Source organism: Vanacampus margaritifer, chromosome 18 (genome assembly GCF_051991255.1).
Source record: "Vanacampus margaritifer isolate UIUO_Vmar chromosome 18, RoL_Vmar_1.0, whole genome shotgun sequence".
Classification (NCBI taxonomy): domain Eukaryota; kingdom Metazoa; phylum Chordata; class Actinopteri; order Syngnathiformes; family Syngnathidae; genus Vanacampus; species Vanacampus margaritifer.
This window is the reverse complement of record NC_135449.1, coordinates 16880756-16901255: the sequence shown is the minus strand read 5'-3', so window position 1 is coordinate 16901255 and position 20500 is coordinate 16880756. Positions and strand designations below refer to the sequence as shown.

General features: G+C 40.5%; 1 protein-coding gene across 2 annotated transcripts in view; it reads right to left on the bottom strand.

Annotated features, from left to right (window-relative positions):
- Nucleotides 1-123: 123 nt before the first annotated feature.
- Nucleotides 124-20500, bottom strand: part of fmn2b (formin 2b) — a 53627-nt gene continuing 33250 nt past the window's right edge. The window contains exons 17-19 of one of the 2 annotated variants that reach the window (XM_077550487.1): nt 18188-18337; nt 17982-18063; nt 124-4809 (exon numbers count right to left, since the gene is read on the bottom strand). In XM_077550487.1, coding sequence (XP_077406613.1) covers nt 4735-4809; nt 17982-18063; nt 18188-18337 — 307 coding nt within the window. In that variant the 3' untranslated portion in view covers nt 124-4734. Of the gene's footprint in view, nt 4810-8062; nt 8488-17981; nt 18064-18187; nt 18338-20500 lie in introns of those variants that run through there. The other variant, XM_077550488.1, reaches the window with a different exon arrangement.

Below are 20500 nucleotides of genomic sequence, written 5' to 3'. Positions count from 1 at the left end.
AAGAGAGCTACACTATATATATATATATATATATATATATATATATATATATATATATATATATATATATATATATATAATTTTTTTTTAATTTTCACACACATTTGCTCAAGAAAGCTCAAAACTGCAGCTTCATCCCGAAAAAACAGCAACAGGACTAAGAAATCCTGCTCCCTTCCTTGGTTCAATAATGAATGTCGCACACTTTTAAAAAACAGAGATCAGCTGCTCAAATTATTTCTGAAAACTGGCCAAACCACTGATAGCCAAAAATTCACATCAGCACAAAATAAAGTAACTGCAGCACTGCGAAAGGCTAAAGTGAATTTCTTCTTAAACATAATTGAGAGTGCTAAAGGTGAGCCCTTTCTATTTCCACTTCTTCTTGGAGTGTCAAAACCTTCTATATCTTTGCCTCTGTACCAACCCAAGTTTCTCCTGGCGTTTCAGGGATCCCATCAAACACGAATTATTCCTTCTTGATTTACCCTCCAAATATTATATTTTGTCTGTGATGTCAGAAAACTGTCACAGAGTTTGAAAACATAAGATTGTATGGGTTTACAATACTCATCTTGTTTTTTACGGTCTGTTTTTAAATCATCCGCCTCCTTTTAAGAATACAGTTGTTTTTATTACCTTGCAATTCTTTTGTAAATACATTGTCCATTATTGTTGAAACAAAGCTTTTAAAGTTATCTTGTTTTTGCTGGAGAATGGCATTTCAAATGGTATTTCATTTATATAGCGCTTTTCCACCTTACAAGGCCTTCAAAGCACTTTACATTCAACTACAGTACTCTTTTACCTACTGATGATGCAGCATTAGGAGCAATGGGGGTTCAATATCTTGCTCAAAGATACATTGACGTGGTCACAATGGCATGGGATCGAACCCACAATCTCTGGGTTGGGCGATGACACTCTACCAATGAGCCACGCCAACCTCAGAGAAGTATGAACATGTCCTTCTGTTGCTGTAGCAATTCAGTTACCAGTGTTGGCGAGACAAACTCTTCGTTCGCTTTCATTTCCACTTTTCACTGCGGCTTTTTTGCTGCTCCTGGCGGTTTGTTTTGCCGGACAATCTGACATTTAATAAAATATTCTGGCAACAATCAGTTCATATCCAACAATAAAAAATCATGAAAATACATTCTATTTGGAATCATCAAGCGTTGTCAATAATGGTTAAACAGTTCAATTTACAGAATTATACAGGAGAAATTTTGCAAAATTAATTAAAAAATAAATAAAATTATACCTATATACAGTATGGAGTGAAATCAGCTCTACCAATTCATGAAAGCCACAAGTTTTTTCCTTGACAAATGTTCAGTCTTCCCGATTCAATAGAGACCCGGACGTCACAAGACAATTTCTCTGAACACGCTGTAACGCTGCAGTGTGGCACCGCGCCACAGGGTGGCGTCTCCTTGTTTTTGTTGTGCCTATTTAGCACTTCTTCGTTTGGCTATCAATGTATTTGATGCTGTTGATTTGTACGCATGATCGTGATGCGTGGTCACGCCAAGAAGCCTATGCTGTTATTGTTTCCTATTTATAAAGTAACCCTGTGGACTTCCAGGTCCTTTGTTTGTTTCTAGTATTTTTTGATATCCAGCGTCCATGGCTGATCAGCCACCTCACGTTACAACGCCTCCCGTGGCAGGAAAGTAGAGGCGCAGCGTTATTGGACTACAATGGCAAGGAGAGCTAAAACTAGCGTTTATCTGTCAACTTTCTACTCAAAAGCATTGACACTCACGTTGATGAAAAGAAAGAACATGATTGCCGATGAAGTGTCAGGAGTGCTTTTTTTTTCCAACTCGGCGACGCTGTTACATGGAATTACCCCCTCTCTTGCTGGTGAGTGCTTTCAAATCTTATCAAACAAAGTTCAAACAAAGATCAAACTCGACTAACTGATTCAGTAATTGACTCACCTGATATGAAGTGATCTCTACACAAGCAATGAGGAGGATCCCAAATTCTCCATTTTGACATTTGATCAGATTTATCTATCTAAACACTCAATAAGCACCAGAACAAAACAATGCATTAAACTCATACATGGTGGCTGGGGGGGTGTCCAGAGGTCAATGTGTGACATCACGAGAAATCACAACCTGAAACTGTTGCTGGACACATATAGACAGGAACTGGTTTTGTTGAGTATTTGGTTAATGCGTCTCCCAAGTCAAATATAAGAGCCTTATTCACAATAAAAATGACACAGAGAAGCATTGAAATCTTACTGAATATCAATTATCTTATTTAATTTCTTCTTCTATTACTACTACAAACCAGCATGTGCAATCAGAGCAGAAAGGACAGGCAGAGCCTCCCTGTTCCCTTAGCTGCATGTGAAGAGTAAAAAGCAAAACAAAACCCTAATGATTACACTAAATTATTTTATATTTTAGTTATCTGTTCTGTGTGTTACATTCATTTTCTTTTTCAAATCAGTAATGTCAATGATTTCATAATTAAAATCAATAAAATACCGGAATTTGCGCATTTCCTCTTCAAATACAAAGTGAGAAGGAAACCAAGGTATTGCACTTTGATGAACTCCAGCGGCTATACACACGGCAGTTGGCGGGACTCCTCACACAAATGACATTGCTTATTTGCCTGTATATGTTGCCAATACACATGCTTGTCACGTACTGCACATCCTGATGTTCAACTGTCTAATATATTTAATGAATGTGTGTGAAATATTTAGTCTTTCTTTTCCAGAAAAGCGACTGTATGGTGGCCCAGAAAGTACCATGCCACTGCCAACAGGTGGAAGTGCTATGCTCCAATGGTGCAATGTGCAGCGTTCCAGTCTACTGGTTGAGGATGTGCAGACCAAGCCACCACCTTTTACTGGGAGTCCCTGGTGATCTTTTCCATTTACTTGTATTGAGGTAACTGTTTGACTACAATAAATTCATCATAATTCATCAAATTCTTTACCAATTTTGACTTGGATTAGTTTTGTAAGATTCAGAACTGAGTAAGATTTAAGTTAATTTGTTAATATATATATTTAGTTATACATTTATGTTTCTATAATTATTTACACATTTATACATTTTTGTATTATTATTTTTTAAATACAAGTAGCTAAATTGATGTGTTTAATCTGCTGTTCTCATTCACTTGCATTTACCTAAAGTTTGCTTGCTCCTGATTGGTTAGTGATGGTCAGCTGATGAGTTGTCAAGAAGTGTTGCCGCTGTAGCAGCATGTGTGACGAGTAAACAGCGTTGTTCCAGAAGAAATCCGTCTCCATCCTGCTTTCTCATCTTATAAAGAGTGTTCCATTAACCACCAATGAACCCTCACTTTATAGTTTGTTAGAAACATCAGACATGCAGTTATGATACAAGATGATGTGGGTAATTTTATAATTGTGCTTTCATAACATTTCATTAAATATAAAACTAAGACCACATGCTTATTTTATGTAAAAAAAAAAATAAAAATCAGGAAAAAACAGCAGCAACAACAAACTTGACCTTATATTAAATATTAATTTTTTTCTTCTCGCGATCACATTGTTGAACAGTGTGGAATTGATTGAAGCATTGAAATATAGGCTAATTGTTCTCTTTCGGGTTATTATTTTTATCATCCCCGGCCCTCTACGGGTCAGAGATGAGATCCCGTTCAAGTGGAGAAGTTCAAGTATCTTAGGGACTTGTTAATGAGTGAGGGCGGGATGGAGCAGGAGATCGACAGGCAGATGGGTGCAGCATCTGTATCGGTCTGCTGTAATGAATAAGGAGCTGAACCGAAAGGCGCTCTCAATTTACCGGTCAATCTAGGTTCCTGCCCACACCCATGGTTATGAGCTGTGGCCCGAAAGAACAAGATCCCAGATACAAGTACACTCTTAGAAGTAAGGGTTCCAAAAGGGTTCTACCCAGAACTATTTGCTTATGAAAAAACAGTTTTTGAAAAAAGATTTCTTCAAGGGTTCTTTTGAGGCTAGGGGTTTCTATAAGAACCGTTTGAATACAGAGACCTTTTTAGGAGTTCTTCAAGGGCTGTTGAAAACATTGGTATTAGAAGATACTTACCATAACATTTTCAAATGTTTAGTCATGTTTCAGTATTCACTCGGAAATTCTAAGCAAATTTTACAAGGAGAATATTGAGTATGTTTTATCAGTTTATTATTATTATTATTATTACATTTTAAAAGAGCTACTCGAGCATTAACAAACTCATAACCTACAGAGTGTGAGACAACCACTCTACCACCTGAGCTTTGCCACTCTTGTTTGCCACTATACCATTGCTGCTGTGTCTCAAATGAGACCTTGTCGGGCCGAGGTCGACGGCTCCCCTCGTTGGCGGAGGTTCTCATGCATGCCAGAACCATGACACCAGTATCTACTGAAACTCAAAAATAATTTGCTTCTCCCACTGGTTGCTGAATCAGTGGAGGTTGGCGTTTGTGAATCTCACTCTGCTTTATCTATCCTTCCTTTCTTTAGTCATTCCTCTGGTCTCTTCCTGTTAGAATTCAGATGTATCTGGGGTGGGTGAAAGATTCTGGATTTGTGCCTGGTTGGTGTTGGATTTCACTTTGCTTCATCTTTCCTTCCTTTGATCCTTTCTCTGGTCTCCTGACAACTTCACGACTCTGGTGGAACTCTGAGGTATCCGGTTAAGGTGAAAGGTTTCAGGTGAATTAAAGAGCACACGCCAACACACGCGCACACACACGCAAGCTCAAACAAGAGAGAGAGAGAGAGAGAGAGAGAGCGAGTGATGAAGATGACATGTTGACTCGGGAAGTCTGCCGAGCTGTCAAAAAATAGAAAACAAAATGAGACCAAAGGCCGGAGTCCTGCAGGTTTTGGAGGATTCTCACTTCCAACACAAGCGGATTCAAATCAACAGGATCGTTATCAGGCTTATGCAGAGCTCGCTGATGAGCTGACCATACAGTATATCAGCTGTGTTGGAGAAGGGCAACATACAAAACCTGCAGGACTCCGGCCCTCGATGCCCACCTCTGCTTTTGGAGGTACAACACCAGCAATATAGACCTTTTGCACCAACGTCACATGATCACATGACTGCCCCATGACGGACGGCGGAAGAGAATGACTGTTGAATTGAAGTGGACGGGACGCGGAGAAACTTAGGGACTTAACGACTGTTATTTTACTTATTAAAAGTTATTATTGCCCATCGAGCCATGGAATCTACTACAAACCCAATTCCTAAAAAGTTGGGACACTATACAAATTGTAAATAAAAACTGAATGCAATTATGTGGAAGTGCAAAATTGTAATATTTTATTCAGAATAGAACATAGAGAACAGGTCAAAAGTTTAAACTGAGAAAATGTATAATTTTTCGGGAAAACTATGTTGATTTTAAATTCCATAGTGTCATCAAATCTCAAAAAGTTGGGACAAGGCCATTTTCCCCACTGTGAGGCAGGCCCTCTTCTTCTTACACCAGTCTGCAAACGTCTGGGGATCGAGGAGACACGTTTCTCAAGTTTAGAAATAGGAATGCTGTTCCATTCTTGTCTAACACCCGTCTCTCTAACTGTTCAACTGTCTTGGGCTTTCTTTGTTGCACCTTCCCATTTATGATGCGCCAAATGTGCTCTATAAGTTAAAGAAGTGGACCGCAGGCTGGCCATGATTTAATTGGTGCTGCATGTAGTCTGGCATTATCGTGTATCTAGTGATGATGCCTGGATGGGAGCATATGTTGTTCTCGAATCTGAACATACATTTCTGCATTGACGATGCCTTTCCAGATGTGGAAGCTGCCCATGCCACACGCACTCTGGAAGTATTGCTGAGCCCTTTCTGTGATTTCCCTTACATTAAGCATTCCTGTTTGCGTGCAATACCGTTTAAGGGCCCGAAGTTCATGGGCATCCAGTATGATTTTTCGGCTTTGATCCTTGACCCTTACACACAGAGATTGTTCCAGATTCTCCGAATCTTTGGATTATGTTATGCACTGCAGATGATGATTACTTCAACCTTTTTGCAATTTTTCGCTGGTAAACACCTTTCTGATATTTCTCCACTATCTTTCTAGGTAACATTGGAGGAATTGGTGATTCTTTACCCATCTTTGCTTCCGCGAGACTGCCTTTCCGAGAAGCTCTTTTTATACTCTAATCAAGTTGCCAATGGACCTCATTAGTGGTAACTGGTCTACCAGCTTTTTGTGTGTAATTGTGTAAGTGCAATTGACTTTTCCACCCTCTCATTGCTACCTGCCCCAACTTTTTTATTTTGTATTTGTTGGCACCATGAAATTTACAATCAACATATTTTCCCCTTAAAATGATACATTTTCTCAGTTTAAACTTTTGACCTGTCATCTATGTTCTATTTTGAACAAAATATTGAAATTTGGCACTTCCACATAATTGCATTCAGTTTTTATTGACAATTTGTATAGTGTCCCAACTTTTTTTGAATTGGGTTTCTACTTCAACTGAAGTTCGCCTGTCGGTAGGTTGGAAAATTTAGTCAGGTCAGGGCTCATAGAGCTTGATATATACGCAAGTTCGACATCGCTAGTTTGAAAACATCCATCCATCAATTTTTTTAACCGCTTGTCCTCACAAGGGCCGCGGGGGGCGCTGGAGCCTATCCCAGCTGGCTTCGGGCAGTAGGCGGGGTACACCCTGAACTGGTTGCCAGCCAATCGCAGGGCACACAGAGACAAACAACCATTCACACTCACAATCACACCTATGGAACACTTGGAGAGTTCAATTAACCTGACATGCATGTCTTGGGAATGTGGGAGGAAACCGGAGTACCCGGAGAAAACCCACGCAAGAACGGGGAGAACATGCAAACTCCACCCAGGAAGGCCAAAGCCTGGACTCGATCTCACGTCCTCTGCACTGGTAGGCGGACGTGCTAATCAGTCAGCCACCGTGCCGCTAGTTTGAAAACAGACCCTTAAATTCTGTCGCCTACTGTTTTTACTGAGTTAATCAAATCGCCGGAATTAACAACGCACGACCTATATCATTAAGCATAGATTGAGGGTTTAGTTCTACCCAAATTACAGGCATATTTTACACATAATTATCAAAAGTCAGCAGAAGTGAACAAAAAATATTTCTCTCAAACTTTGTATTATGTATGTTGAATTCATTTTTGAACGTAATTCCTTTTACTGTGCTCAAATAAAGTTTTGCCTCCTTTCTCATACATCTGACTTTATTACCCAAGTGAACTTTTTCTTGTGACAACTGTGATAATTAGGCAGATCATTAAAAGGTTGTAACATTAACTTGAGGTTTGACCCTGACAACCTCAAGCATCTGATTTAAATATAATTCCCAAATTACACTGTGCTCCAAATTATGAGGGATATGATGTTTTTGTTCATATCATTGCTCTAAATTGGCAGGACAAACAACATATAGATCTCGTTGGTGGGAATTCTCATATCTCCAGAGCAATCACTTTTGATAAATCCCAAAAAACAGCATGTTTGTTGAGCCATTTGGAGTTTGGGGATTTCTGCTGGACATTGATGATAGTGATCTGCATGCATTTCCCCCATAAAAACAATAAATCAGATCATGTTTATTTCACTTAAATATCCATCCATTATCTGAACCGCTTATCCTCACGATGGTTGCGGACGTGCTGGAGCCTATCCCAGCTGCCTTCGTGCAGTAGGTGGTACATGTAGGCCTGAAATGGTTGCCAGCCAATTGCAGGGCACATGTAGACGAACAACCATTCACACTCACAATCACACCTAGGGACATTTTAGAGTGTTCAATTAACCTACCATGCATGTTTTTGGAATGTGAAGGAAACCGGAGTAACCGGAGAAAACCCACGCAGGCACCGGAAGAACATGCATCACTTACAGGTATATGCATAATAATTTTAAACACAATGAAATTGTTGATAGTTTAAAAAATGTTAGAAATTTGGAACACATCGTACAGACAGTCAGGTCAGATAGACCACAGTGTTACAGTATTATAAACCCTTTTACAGTGACTCCTTGTCAGAAAATAAAATTCAGCATATCCGTTAAAATGTGTTGCTTATCAAGCACTTTAATGCATCATTTCAACACAAAAATATTTACCACTGACATTGACATTGTTACTGCAATAAACAAATATTGTCACTTAAGCTGTGGTGATTCCCAGCAAAACATGATCCTTGGGTTATGCCCAGGAAATCGTCCTATAATTTTCCTGTATTTGAAAATTATTGTATTTTTCCCGGTTCCCACATGCCCTGAAAATCTTGAAATGTCACTGCACATTTTCTCTTTTATCCGACACAGAATAACAGATCAGTGTGTATAGTGTGATCTTTGTCTATCATCTCACCAAGTTAATCAGTGAAAATTGGTCATCCTGGAAAATGATCCCGTTAACAGACTGAGAACCAAATCAGACATCATTCTTTAAAAACAGTAAGTTCAGCGAGTCAAATCTTCATTCCAAGCTTGGCTTTCTGTGAAAGAAACATATTGCACAAAGGTACATTTTATTGATGGAGTTGGAGATGCGGCTCTCAAAATCAAGGCTAAAACATGAAGGGTAGATGATGGAAAATGTATATGTATAGTTTGTATACAAAGGTTCTTTGAATTGTATGCCCACCAATCAAGTATGAAATTAAATAACTAAGTGAATTTGAAGTTATCAATTCTAAATTTGAGAAACTTGTCTCCTCGATACCGACGTTTGCAGACTTTTGTAAGAAAAAGAGGGGATGCCTCACAGTGGCAAAAATGGCCTTGTCCCAAGTTTTTTGAGATTTGTTGACACCATGGGATTTAAAATCAACATAGTTTTCCCTTAAAATGATACATTTTCTCATTTAAAACTTTTTACCTGTTCTCTATGTTCTATTCTGAATAAAATATTACAATTTTGCACTTCCACATAATTGCATTCAGTTTTTATAATTTGTATAGTGTCACAACTTTTTTGGAATTGGGTTTGTATCTTAATTTATTGAAAATGATATACTCACTTTATGTCAACACAGTTACCTTTTTTTGCATAGTTTTTGTACACTGTGGACAATGTGTACATATATATATATATATATATATATGTATATATATATCTTTGGTTAATTTTATAAAAATGATTCATGTTTGTGTACCATATTAAAATACTGACTGAAATAACACTTCAAGTCTAATGATGACTTTAACTTTTATTGTATTCCTTTTATATCTGTCCATCTGTGCATCTCCTATGGCAGAGGTGGGCAAACCTAGTCCTCGACGGCCGAAGTCCTGCAGGTTTTCGAGGTTTCTCTCTTCCAACACAAGCTGATTACAATCAACATGATCGTTATCAGGCTTATGCAAAGCTTGCTGATGAGCTGATCATATATCAGCTGTGTTGGAGAAGGCAAATATCCCAAACCTGCAGGACTCCAGCCCTTGAGGACCGAGTTTGCCCAGCCCTGTCCTTGGGGCTAAGCCCCCCCTTTTCCATGAAACCTAGTGACGCCCCTGGCCAGTTGTGCTGTAGTGTGAAGCAAACATTGACACTAGTGTTGGGCTACTTCAAAATTGTAATATTTCATATTACTAGTTACTTGTATTTTAAAGTAGGGATGCACGATAATATCGGTGGTCGATAATTATTGGCAATTATCGACCAATTTGACGTCATACAGATAAACCAGATTATAAAGAAATCTGGCGATAATTATAGGCATTTATTGATTAATTGGACATTATACAGTTAAACCAGATTATAAAGAAGTCAGCCGATAATTATTGGCAATTATTTACCAATTTCACATCATACAGATAAACCAGATAATAAAGAAGTCCGCCGATAATAACAGACATGCCTGTGGTGTTTGCAGAAATACTGTTACATGGTTGTTGTAACAGCAAGTTGCCTCAAGAGGGCGCAAAGTGTCCATATTAAGCCGTGTTGATTTGGAGACCGCCAGTAGAGCGAATGGAGTAGATCTTTTGCCGTCGTTCACGAGGCTGAATAAAACAAGCAAACACAACCACTTTCTTCTCTGTCGTTTTTCACGGTGGCACATCCGAACAACTTCAGACACAACAAAATCTGGACACAACAGATTCCTGGTGACGAGGATGGGATGTTGCTGGTGGTGAGAAGTGTATTTTTTCGCAAGATAAAAACTCCATCAAGATGAGAGAAAGTGTTGAAGTTTAAATGGCGACGGCCTGCACTTGGACGAAAATGAATAAAGCTTCGAGGCCTATTTGGAAAGGTTAGAACAGTTCTTCGTGGCAAATGGACTCAGCTATGGAGATGAAAAGTCGAAAGCAGTGATTTTGACACTGGTTGGTAAGAAGAACCACACACTGCTGCTAATGGACTTGTGTTTACCCGAGAAGCCCTCCGAAAAAAAATTTGTCTGATCTCATCGAGTTCCTGTGCACACATTTTGTGCCAAAGATTAACTTTATTGCAGAAAGATATAAATTCAACACAAGAAATTAGCAAGAGAATGAGTCTATGAGTGAATATATGGCTAACTTAAGGAAGCTAGCAGCCACTTGTAAGTTTGGAACTTTTCTAGAGGATGCGCTTAGAGATAGATTTGTTTAGGGGATGAAAAGTGCTGAACTCCCCGACCGCTTGTTAAATGCGGCTCACACGAAACACCTGACACTGGCTACAGCATATGACATGGGGCTCACTTATGAAGTAGCTAAACAAAATGCCCTGCAGTGGTCACAAAAGGCCTTCAAAGCTAATGTCATCTCCAAGACGAAGGCTACGAAAAAAGAGGACCGAGGGAGACCATGTTACAGGTGTGCTGGTCACGGACATGTACCAGCCGAATGTCGCTTCAAAGATATGGCGTGTCACACATGCAAAAAGAAGGGACACATTGCAAGAACTTGCAGATCCTCACAGGGAAGCAAAAAGGAAAAGGATCCACAGACCAATGGACGTAACACCTAGATGTTGGAGACAAGCTGCGTGATAAAGAAAAAGGGAGTAAGACCGGGACAGGGAGCTCCAGGACGTCGGTTCTATGCCCTCCAGATACTGGCTCAGATTCGTCTGATCATCAGCCTACGGAGCCGGACATCAACTCCAGATTGCCTGATCATCAGCCTGCGGAGCTGGACATAAACTCTGGATTGCCTGATCGTCAACCTGCGGATCCAGACATCAGCTCTACCAGGAATGAGACCTCCCCGCCTACAGCTGAAGGAGGAACGCGCCAAACCAAGGAAGGTTTTGTCACAGTACTGTACTTGAGTACCAAGAAGGTAATGTCTGTTCTTGGTTGCAGCTGAAGTACTGGACATCGACTCAGAAGGTGAACTAGAGATTGTAAAAGCTTATTTTGTATACATAAGGGTCAATGAAAAACATATGAAAATGTAACTTGATACGGGAGCAGCTGTGTCAGTAATTTTGGAAAGGTTGTACAAGCGCAGATTCAGGAAGTAGAAATTAATGCCTACTAACTGTGTGTTGAGAACCTACAGTAAGTAGTCACTACAACTGAGAGGGAGTATCTCTGTTATGGTAAAATGCAATGGAGTCTCCCGGGTACTTAAACTGCTCGTGGTCAAGGGAAATGGTCTAGCTTTATTGAGAAGAGACTGAAACTAAAACTGAATTGGTCTTTCATAGACAGAGTAGCACCTGTAAATTGTGACATATGTGACAAGTACAAAATTGTGTTCCAGCCAAGTCTAGGCAAAGTGAACGGAATTAAAGCCGAGCTACAAGTAGTTCCAGGGGCTATTCCAAAATTCTGCAAACCACATGCTGTGCCTTATGCTTTCAGAGAGGCACCTGTTATCACCCCATCAGCCTCTAATTTGCTTAATTGGGCTTCCACTGCCTCTCTCCCCTGTGTCTGGTCAACTTTTGGAATGTTGACCGTGGGTGAAGCCCATTCACCATATGTAACAGCCTGTTACAAATGGTGAATGGGCTTCACCCAGGTAGAGTAGCACCTGTAAGTTGTGAAGACCTATGTGACAAGTACAAAATGGTGTTCCAGCCAAGTCTAGGCAAAGTGAAGGGAATTAAAGCCAAGCTACATGTATTTCCAGGGTCTATTCCAAAATTCTGCAAACCACAAGCTGTGCCTTATCTCGGATGAAGATCCACAACCATTTGTAAAGCGCAAATTTTCGTATACTGATAAAACGTATTTACCCATCTCATCCATAGCTCCAGAATCTGACTTTTGGATTCAAGTTTGTGAAAATGTATTTAAAATGACAAAACACACACATTTAAAACTTATCCATTATAAAATGATTCATAGAACATACATTACTCAATACATGATGAAGAAAATGGGACTCTCAGACTCCGACATTTGTCTCCAGTGTTTACAAAACACTACAGACACTTATTTTCATGATTTATTTACTCCGGTAATGTATTTCTGGACTAAAGTCTTAGAAAAACTTTCAGCTATCTTAGACTGTAGTATACCTTTATCTCCAAACTTGTGTTTGCTAGGTGACCTAACAACAACTGACTTACCACGTAAATATTTTCAATCTACACTTGTAGCCCTTACTATCGCAAAAAAAACCTATTTTTGTTAACTGGAAAAATAAACGAACTCTGAATATCGACCAATGGTCTAACCTCCTCATAAATCACATTTTAATGGAAAAAATATCTGCCTCGAATAAAAAACAAATATCAAAATTTATAAAAACATGGTCTACATATACTGCGATTGGCTGGCAACCAGTTCAGGGTGTGCCCCACCTACAGCCCGAGTTAGCTGGGATAGGTTCCAGCGACCCTTGTGAGGACTAAGCAGTTAAGAAAATGTATGTATGTATGGATGGATGGATGGTCTACGTATATAGAATATTTTAATCTAAATCTGGTTACTTAATTCTGCCTGTTAGCGAGAGCCACCACATTGCGATAACTTGTATTGCTGTTTCTGTATTTGTCAATTTGTAACTAATGGTTGTGTTTTTATAGTCAGGAACCCAGTTACTGCCAGCAGGATCGAGCAGACTACATCAAAAGACACTTTACAGTCACCAACTCCTCAAGATTCACTTCCAATGGGCTCTAAGGGTTAATATTCGGAATCACTGCATGCCAGTGGGTTAACTCTATAGGTGCTGTCCCCCCTGGCTGAGCGTAGGCGGCTCTGCCCCTCTGTTGGTTGCTGGGTGGCGGCTGCGTCTTGGCCGTTCCCTGGGTCTCTTGGGGGGTGCTGCGTTGCGGTGCTCTCCCTGGTGTCAGGGGCGGCGCCGCCCCGGCGCGGTCCGTCGCTCCGTTCCCGGCGACGTGGTTCGGGGCGGGTGGGACTCTGGAGTGCCCCGTGGTTCCCTCTCCCCTCCTCCTTGCCGCCTCTCCCTCCTCCTTGCCGCCTCTCCCTCCTCTCCTCTCACCGCCCGTCCTCTGCCTCCCTGTCCCTTCTCCCTCGCCACCCTTCCTCCTCCTCCCCCCTCTCTCTGCTGCCCTGCCGCTGCCCCCTGCCCTTTTTGTCGTCTCCTCCCCCTTTCCCACCCCCCTTCCCTTGGCACCTTCCTCCCCCTCCTGGCACCTCAGGCGGGCCCCAGTGTCCGGGCTGTTCCCATATGCCCGCCAGGGTCCCGGTGGGGGTTGGGCGGGTGCGCCTCCTGCCCCCGCCCGGTTGGGAGGGGCCCCACTGGGCGCTCCTCTTAACTCACTGCACTAGTTTTGCACAACACACTTTGTTAATAGACACATAGGGCACATAACACACACTTTTTTTTTTAGGGCGGAGACACAGTCTTCGCCCTACAACTCCCCTCCAATTTTATTGCACCTTCCAACTGGAGGGGGCGGGTGTGTCGGTGTGTGGAGCCATCGGTTGGGGCAGACCGCAGTATTAAGCAGTGCTGCGGTCCCCCATCCGTATCCCCGCCGCGCCACCACGCACCCCCTATTTTTTAAATGCACTGACAAGTCTGAGAAGCAGGTGGATCGGAGTGGGGGGATATCATTTCCCTCTGCTCCATCTCACCTGCTCCCAATTTTAATGCACCACACACACACACACACTTGTATATACACTGGGCGGGGTCACATCCACGGTGTAGGGGTAGAGTTCGTCAGTGGGGGGTCCTGGTGGGCCTGCCGTGCCCCGTTCTGCTGCGTAGAGCTTGGGACGCGTGCCGTGTTGGGGTGGGGGGTGCTCCTGGCTCCTGGGTTTGCTCTCCGGCTGGTGGCCCCTGCGAGGCCCGCGGGTTGTGCCTTGGCGATGCCCTGGCCTGGGGTGCCCTGGGGGGTTGTGCCTACTCTATCCTGGCCGGGGTCGGTGGCTCCCCTCTCTGGTGGAGGTTTTCATGCTTGCCAGATCCACCACACCAGCATCTATTGAAACTCAAACACAATCTGCTTCTTCCTCTGGTCATTGAATCGGTGGAGGCTGATGTCTGTGGATCTCACTCTGCTTCATCTATTCTTCCTTCCTTTCCTCAGTCTTTCCTTTGGTCTCTTGAGGTCTCCCTAATTTGTTGGAATTCAGATATTTCTGGGGTTGGTGAAAGATTCTGGTTGGTAACCCGGTGGGTAGTAAGTGATGTCTGGTCGGTGCTGGATTTCACTTTCCTTTCTTTTCTTTGATCCTTCCTCGGGTCTCCTGACAACCTCACGACTCTAGCTGGATTTTGAAGTATTCGGTTTGGGTGAACGGTATGGGATTTTAAATAGGTTTTAGGTGAAATAACGAGTACACACTCACACGCACGCACACACACACACGCACATACTCACGCACATACAAAACAAAAGAAAAAAGAGAAAAAAAGAGAGAGAGAGCAATGATGATGACATGTCGAATCGGTAAGATTACCGAATGAACAATACTGAGCTTTCTCTTGGAAAAAAAGAGGGAAAAAAAGAGAGAAAAAAAGTAAAGCACAAATTTGATCTCACAGTGGAACAAGATTGTGTACATTGGGGATTTAGATTGGTCATTCCAGAAAAAATGCAAAAAACTTTATGTCAGAAATACATGATAGCCATTGGTGAATGGTTAAGATGAAGGCCTCCACCCGATTTTTGTTTTGGTGGCCTACTCTTGATCAAGATATTGAAAAAGAAGCAAGTCAGTGCAAAATCTGTAAACATCAGCGTAGCAAGCCTGTCACAGCACCAGGACGCAGATAGAAATGGGCTTCTGGTCCATGGGATAGAATACATCTTGATTTTGCTGAAGTCAATAAGCAAATGTTTCTGGTGGTTATGGATCCTTAAGCTAGGTGGCCAGAAATAATACATATGCAGACCACACCAGCGAACAAAACTATTGAGGTTTTGAGAATCTTGTTTGCTGCATATGGGTTACCTAGAGAATGTGTGACGGGCAATGGTCAGCAAATTTACATCTGAAGAGTTTGGAATTTTCCTGAACATACAGTCAAGCACATTAAGACATCTGCATATCATCCTGCCTCAAATGAGATGGCTGAGAGGCTGGTGCAAAATTTCAAAAAGTTATTGGTTAAAGGTAAGTTGGTGGGTGGCAGGTCACTGCAGCAATGTATTACACTGTATTGTATTGTACTTCTTTGTTCAGTTACAGGAACATGCCACACTCCACAACCTAGAAAATACCTACTGAACAGTTTTTAGTTTGCACCAGGTTGTGTCTCTTGAATTGTATTTCCGATCTGATGCTGTTCCAAACCTGAAAGATGGGAGAAAGCTCAGTTTTCTCAGTTGGCCAACCTGTGTTAGTTAGAAACTACAGGGGAAGAGAGAAGTGGTTGGATGGTGTCATTGAGGAGGTTTTGGGTCCTGTAACCTATTTGGTTTCAGTAAATGGAAAAAATGTCAAACCAAATGTTGGGTTAAAAAAGAAACAATGTTTTGTCAGAACAGATTGTGAATGAAAGTGGAAATTGGGAATATTCCATTGATGATTCAGTAGAGTATGCAAATGCTCCACCAGAGCAAGAACATGAGGAAAACCAAGACTGAGGAGACTAACCATGTGCAGGTGAGCTCTGCAGTTTCAGCATGCAGAGAGCGGCCTGAAAGAAATGTGCGTCCGCCGGACCGGTTGGATTTGTAACGTGTTATGCTATGTGGCATGATAGGTTTTTTGTTTGGGTAAATGGATGTATGGCATTCCATTGAGAGAAAAAATGTCATCCCATTGTTTAACAAAATGTTCATTTGGAAGTTATGACAACTTATTCGCTACAGGGGAGGAGCTGTGGTGTTTGCAGAAATATTGTTACATGGTTGTAACAGCAAGATGTCTCAAGAGGGCGCAAAGTGTCCATATGAAGCAGTGTTTATTTTTATTTTTATGGAGAGCTCAGTATTGTTCATTCGATTTGACATGTCATCATTGCTCTCCTTTTGTATTTTTTATTATTATTATTTTATATATATATATATATATATATATATATATATATATTTTTTTTTTTTTTTGTATGTGGGTGAGTATGTGTATGTGCGTGTGTGTGTGTGTGCGTGCAAGCGTGTGTGTATTCATTAGTTCACCTAAAACCTATTTAAAAAAATCCCATACGAATAATATAATATAATAATAAATTGCCAAATGCAGAAACATCAATGTAGGTTATCACGGTGTGGTGGCTCTCGCTAACAGGCAGAATTAAGTAACCAGAATTAGGTTAAAAAATTATATACACGTAGACCATGTTTCTATAAATTTTGATATTTGGTTTTTATTTGAGGCAGATATTTTTTCCATTAAAATGTGATTTATGAGGAGGTTAGACCATTGGTCGATATTCAGAGTTTGTTTATTTTTCCAGTTAACAAGAATTGTTTTTTTTGCGATAGTAAAGGCTACAAGTGTAGATTGAAATTGTTTATGTGGTAAGTCAATTGTTGTTAGGTCACCTAGCAAACACAAGTTTGGAGATAAAGGTATCCTACAGTCCAAAATAGCGGAAAGTTTTTCTAAGACATATGAAGCAGTGTTGATTTGGAGACCGCCAGTAGAGCGAAGAGTGGAGCTGTTGCCGTTATTCACGAGGATGAATAAAACAAGGAAACGCAACCACTTTCTTCTCTGTCATTTTTCACTGTGGCACATCCAAACAACTTATTTTGGACACAACAATGCCACGTTGGTTCATCTGCTGTGGTTGTGGTTCAAGTTGTGCCCAACTCTTCAACCCCTCCTCTCTCTCCTATGATAGTGTCACTTATTTGTGACGTCATAATGCGCACAACCTCATGTTCACAAAAAATGCATCATGGTGGGCTCCAGGTGGCGTAGTGGTACCGTCACTTGCCTACGCCGTGGGTTTGTTTCCCCGCCTGGGAGACCTTGTTTGTATGCATGTACGTGTGCGTGTTTGTGCGAGTGCAAAAAAAATACAGAATATGCATCATGGTAACATGGCAGTCACCAGTGTGGGCTTTTTACTGTGTCTCCCCAAAATGTTAGTCTCACCGTTTTTTGTGTGTACATTTTGAAAGCATGACTGTTATGTTTTGGCAAACTCAAAATTAGTTACTGGTTGTCTTTGAAGCAGAGATGTCAATAAAATTCAGCTTCATGGTGCTTTACACAATGTTTCAATGTATTTGTACATGTTAGACTTATAGCAGGACTGGAAAGTATATTTGCATTCAAGTTAATTTTGCAAATGGTTATCGTCTTATTTATCAGTTATTGACTTCGGCACTTTCTAAATTATTGGTTTATCGGTATTGGTTGAAAATAGCATTATAGTGCATCCCTAATCCATTTAGTAGTTCAACTGACAATATGCAGTCTTCTGATAGTCACTATTAGTGCTGGAAAGTGCTCACAAAACTTTTAAAGACAGACCCCTCCCCCGCCTATGTTAAGTGTGCATTGATCCTTTATGTAATTTGACTGATAAATGGCAAGAGGTCTTACAGTAGATTAAGACACCTGGCAATTGTTCTTCCATTGTATTAGAAAACACACATCACTTATAAACAGGTGCTTGAATAATTGAAATGTTGGTAAAAAAAAAAGAAAAGAAAAAAGGGTCAACTTACAATCCCAGTAGCATGTTTGGGTTTAACACTGTAGGAAGCACGCTCTTTGGCTTGTCGGAAACATTCCTCTGCTACTCTTAACCTGTAAAATGTACATTATTTATTGTGATCGATTAAAAAAAATATATACATTTGTTGAATATTTTGACATTTTTACAATTTAGGGAATAGAACTACAGCAAGAGATTATGCCGTCACATATTTACCTCTCCTTTAGAATAGATTTGTTTTCCTTCTTCCACAGGTCCTTAAAGTCAGAGGAAAACTCATACCAGATAGAGAAGATAGTGTTTGGGGAAACCTCCTTCTCCCCTCCCTTTGCCTTCACTGAGTAGAATACTGTGAGCTCTAGGAACCTATCAAAACAGCATCACAATTTTATTGACTAGAAACTACTGGACTTTTAGATTTGATTTAAGTTTGCTGGCAAATGTTGATATAGCTTTTCCCAGGTCATCCTTAATCATCCCATTATGGTGCGGGTCAAAAAATAAATACATAAAAAAAAATAAAAATGGGATAAATCTTCTGCTGGCCTTCTTTTTTTGTTATTTTCTTATTTTGTGAAGTTATTGTTTATATTAAATATCAAAAATCAACTGACTACTGTAGTTAGCAATGATTTTTGGTTTACTGTATTAGTTTTTGCAATTAATGAATGAATTGATTTGGTTATTAACACCACTGGTTTCGTTGTGGGTCAAAGTGATCCAATTGAAAATGTTATATTTTCTTTAAAGCCCTACTTCAACCTTCAATTCATATTTTGATAATTCTGCTGATGAAAAAATAATTTACAGACTAAGGAAGTTTCAGTTTACGTTGATTATGGCAGCGCAATATGGACAAACGCGGTATTATTATGTCCGAAGGAAGACCACATTTGCTAAAAGTACAAGCGCATTGCGTTGTTTTATTTTTTTTATTTTTTTTAGCTCATGCCAGCAAGTGAAAGCCGGGCCAATGTTGATCCTTGACTGTCCTTTTATGCGGGTAGCTTTCCTTTTCCTTTTAGTCTTTTTAGACTTTTTCAGTTGTTTTGCAGCTTCTGCCAGAAAAGCAGTAATTATGCGACAACATTCAAATAGACTTCCGTCTTTGTAGCAAATGGGGAAAGGGGGGACGTATGCCATAAAGCAGTCAGCACATTTGTAGTTTTTTATGTGGCAGTGTTCCTACCATCCTCCTCAAAGTTGCTTAGTGCCAGTAAAAATGATACAGACCCCCTCAGGCCATGTACCATTTTACTAGTTTTGAGTCAATGTTTCATCAGAAAAGTTATGAAAATATTTTATTAAGGTTAAAAAGTTCCATAGTGCTACTTTAATGAAGCCTTTGTCATGGCTTGATAATTTTTTTCTGGCACCAAACAACTTTGAGGAGGATGGTGGAAACATTGCCAGACAAAAATAAACTACAAACATGCAGACTGCTTTACGGCATACGTCACACCCTTTTAACCATTCATTCCAAAGACGGAAGTTGAGTCGAACATCGTACGATTACTGTTGTCATGGAGAAGCTGCAAAACAACCCAAGAAACGAACATTTTTGTCTGAGGAGATGGAAAAGAAAAAAGAAAAAAAAGGGAGTTAACCTGAATAAAAAAGCACAGTACAGATGAATATTGGCCCGGATTTCACCCGCTGACGTGGGGTCAAGGACAAGGGCGAATTTCCAACCAACGCTGCCTTTGCAGGACTCAGCTCTTTTTAGTAGGTAGCTTTCCATGTTCAAATCAAAAATGATTATGCTAATGTTAGCAATCGGAAAATTGCATGGTAGCAATAAATAGCCACCAGTTTGATAGTTTGCCGTTCCAGCCGTTGATCTGACCAGCCACGCAACCCTCAAAAGTTGTTGTGTGCGTTCTTGTTTACGAGTGCTTGGAAATGTATCGTGGGAAGGAGGGGGGAGCGCAGCCATTTGTATTTACAATAAAGAAGTTAACGTCTGCTGCTAACTTATTTGAGAATCGTTACAGTACTGTACAAAGAAAAAAATGAAAATGGATTAATTTCTCATCACTATTGACAATTCCGAACATCCAGGCTTTTATGATACTTCCGCAATGCACTGCAAATGCTTCCTTTTTACGGTGAAAACAAACGTTGCACTGTATTGCTTTTGCCTGTGACTATCATACAAATCACACAGATTGTTATAGTGCTCAAACAACATCTCATCACATTTTAAAATCAAAATAATCCTCACAAATCAAATGACAACGATCCAAAGTCCAATGACTTGTGACATCATCTCGGAATTGTCAATACATCCTTCATATAGCCACTGGAAACAATGTAACTCAGTCCAACTACGGGCGCCTGGAACATCCAAATTTCATGACCTAATGCGCTGGTCATCATGGGAAATGTGGTCAAAACATTACCGCCTTTGTCCCGATGGTGCCACCATAATCAACAAAAACTGAATCTTGCTTTGTGGGATTTATTAAAAAGACAAATGATTTAAATAATAGAAATTTAATTTTGTTATATTTTGATATAACATTATTG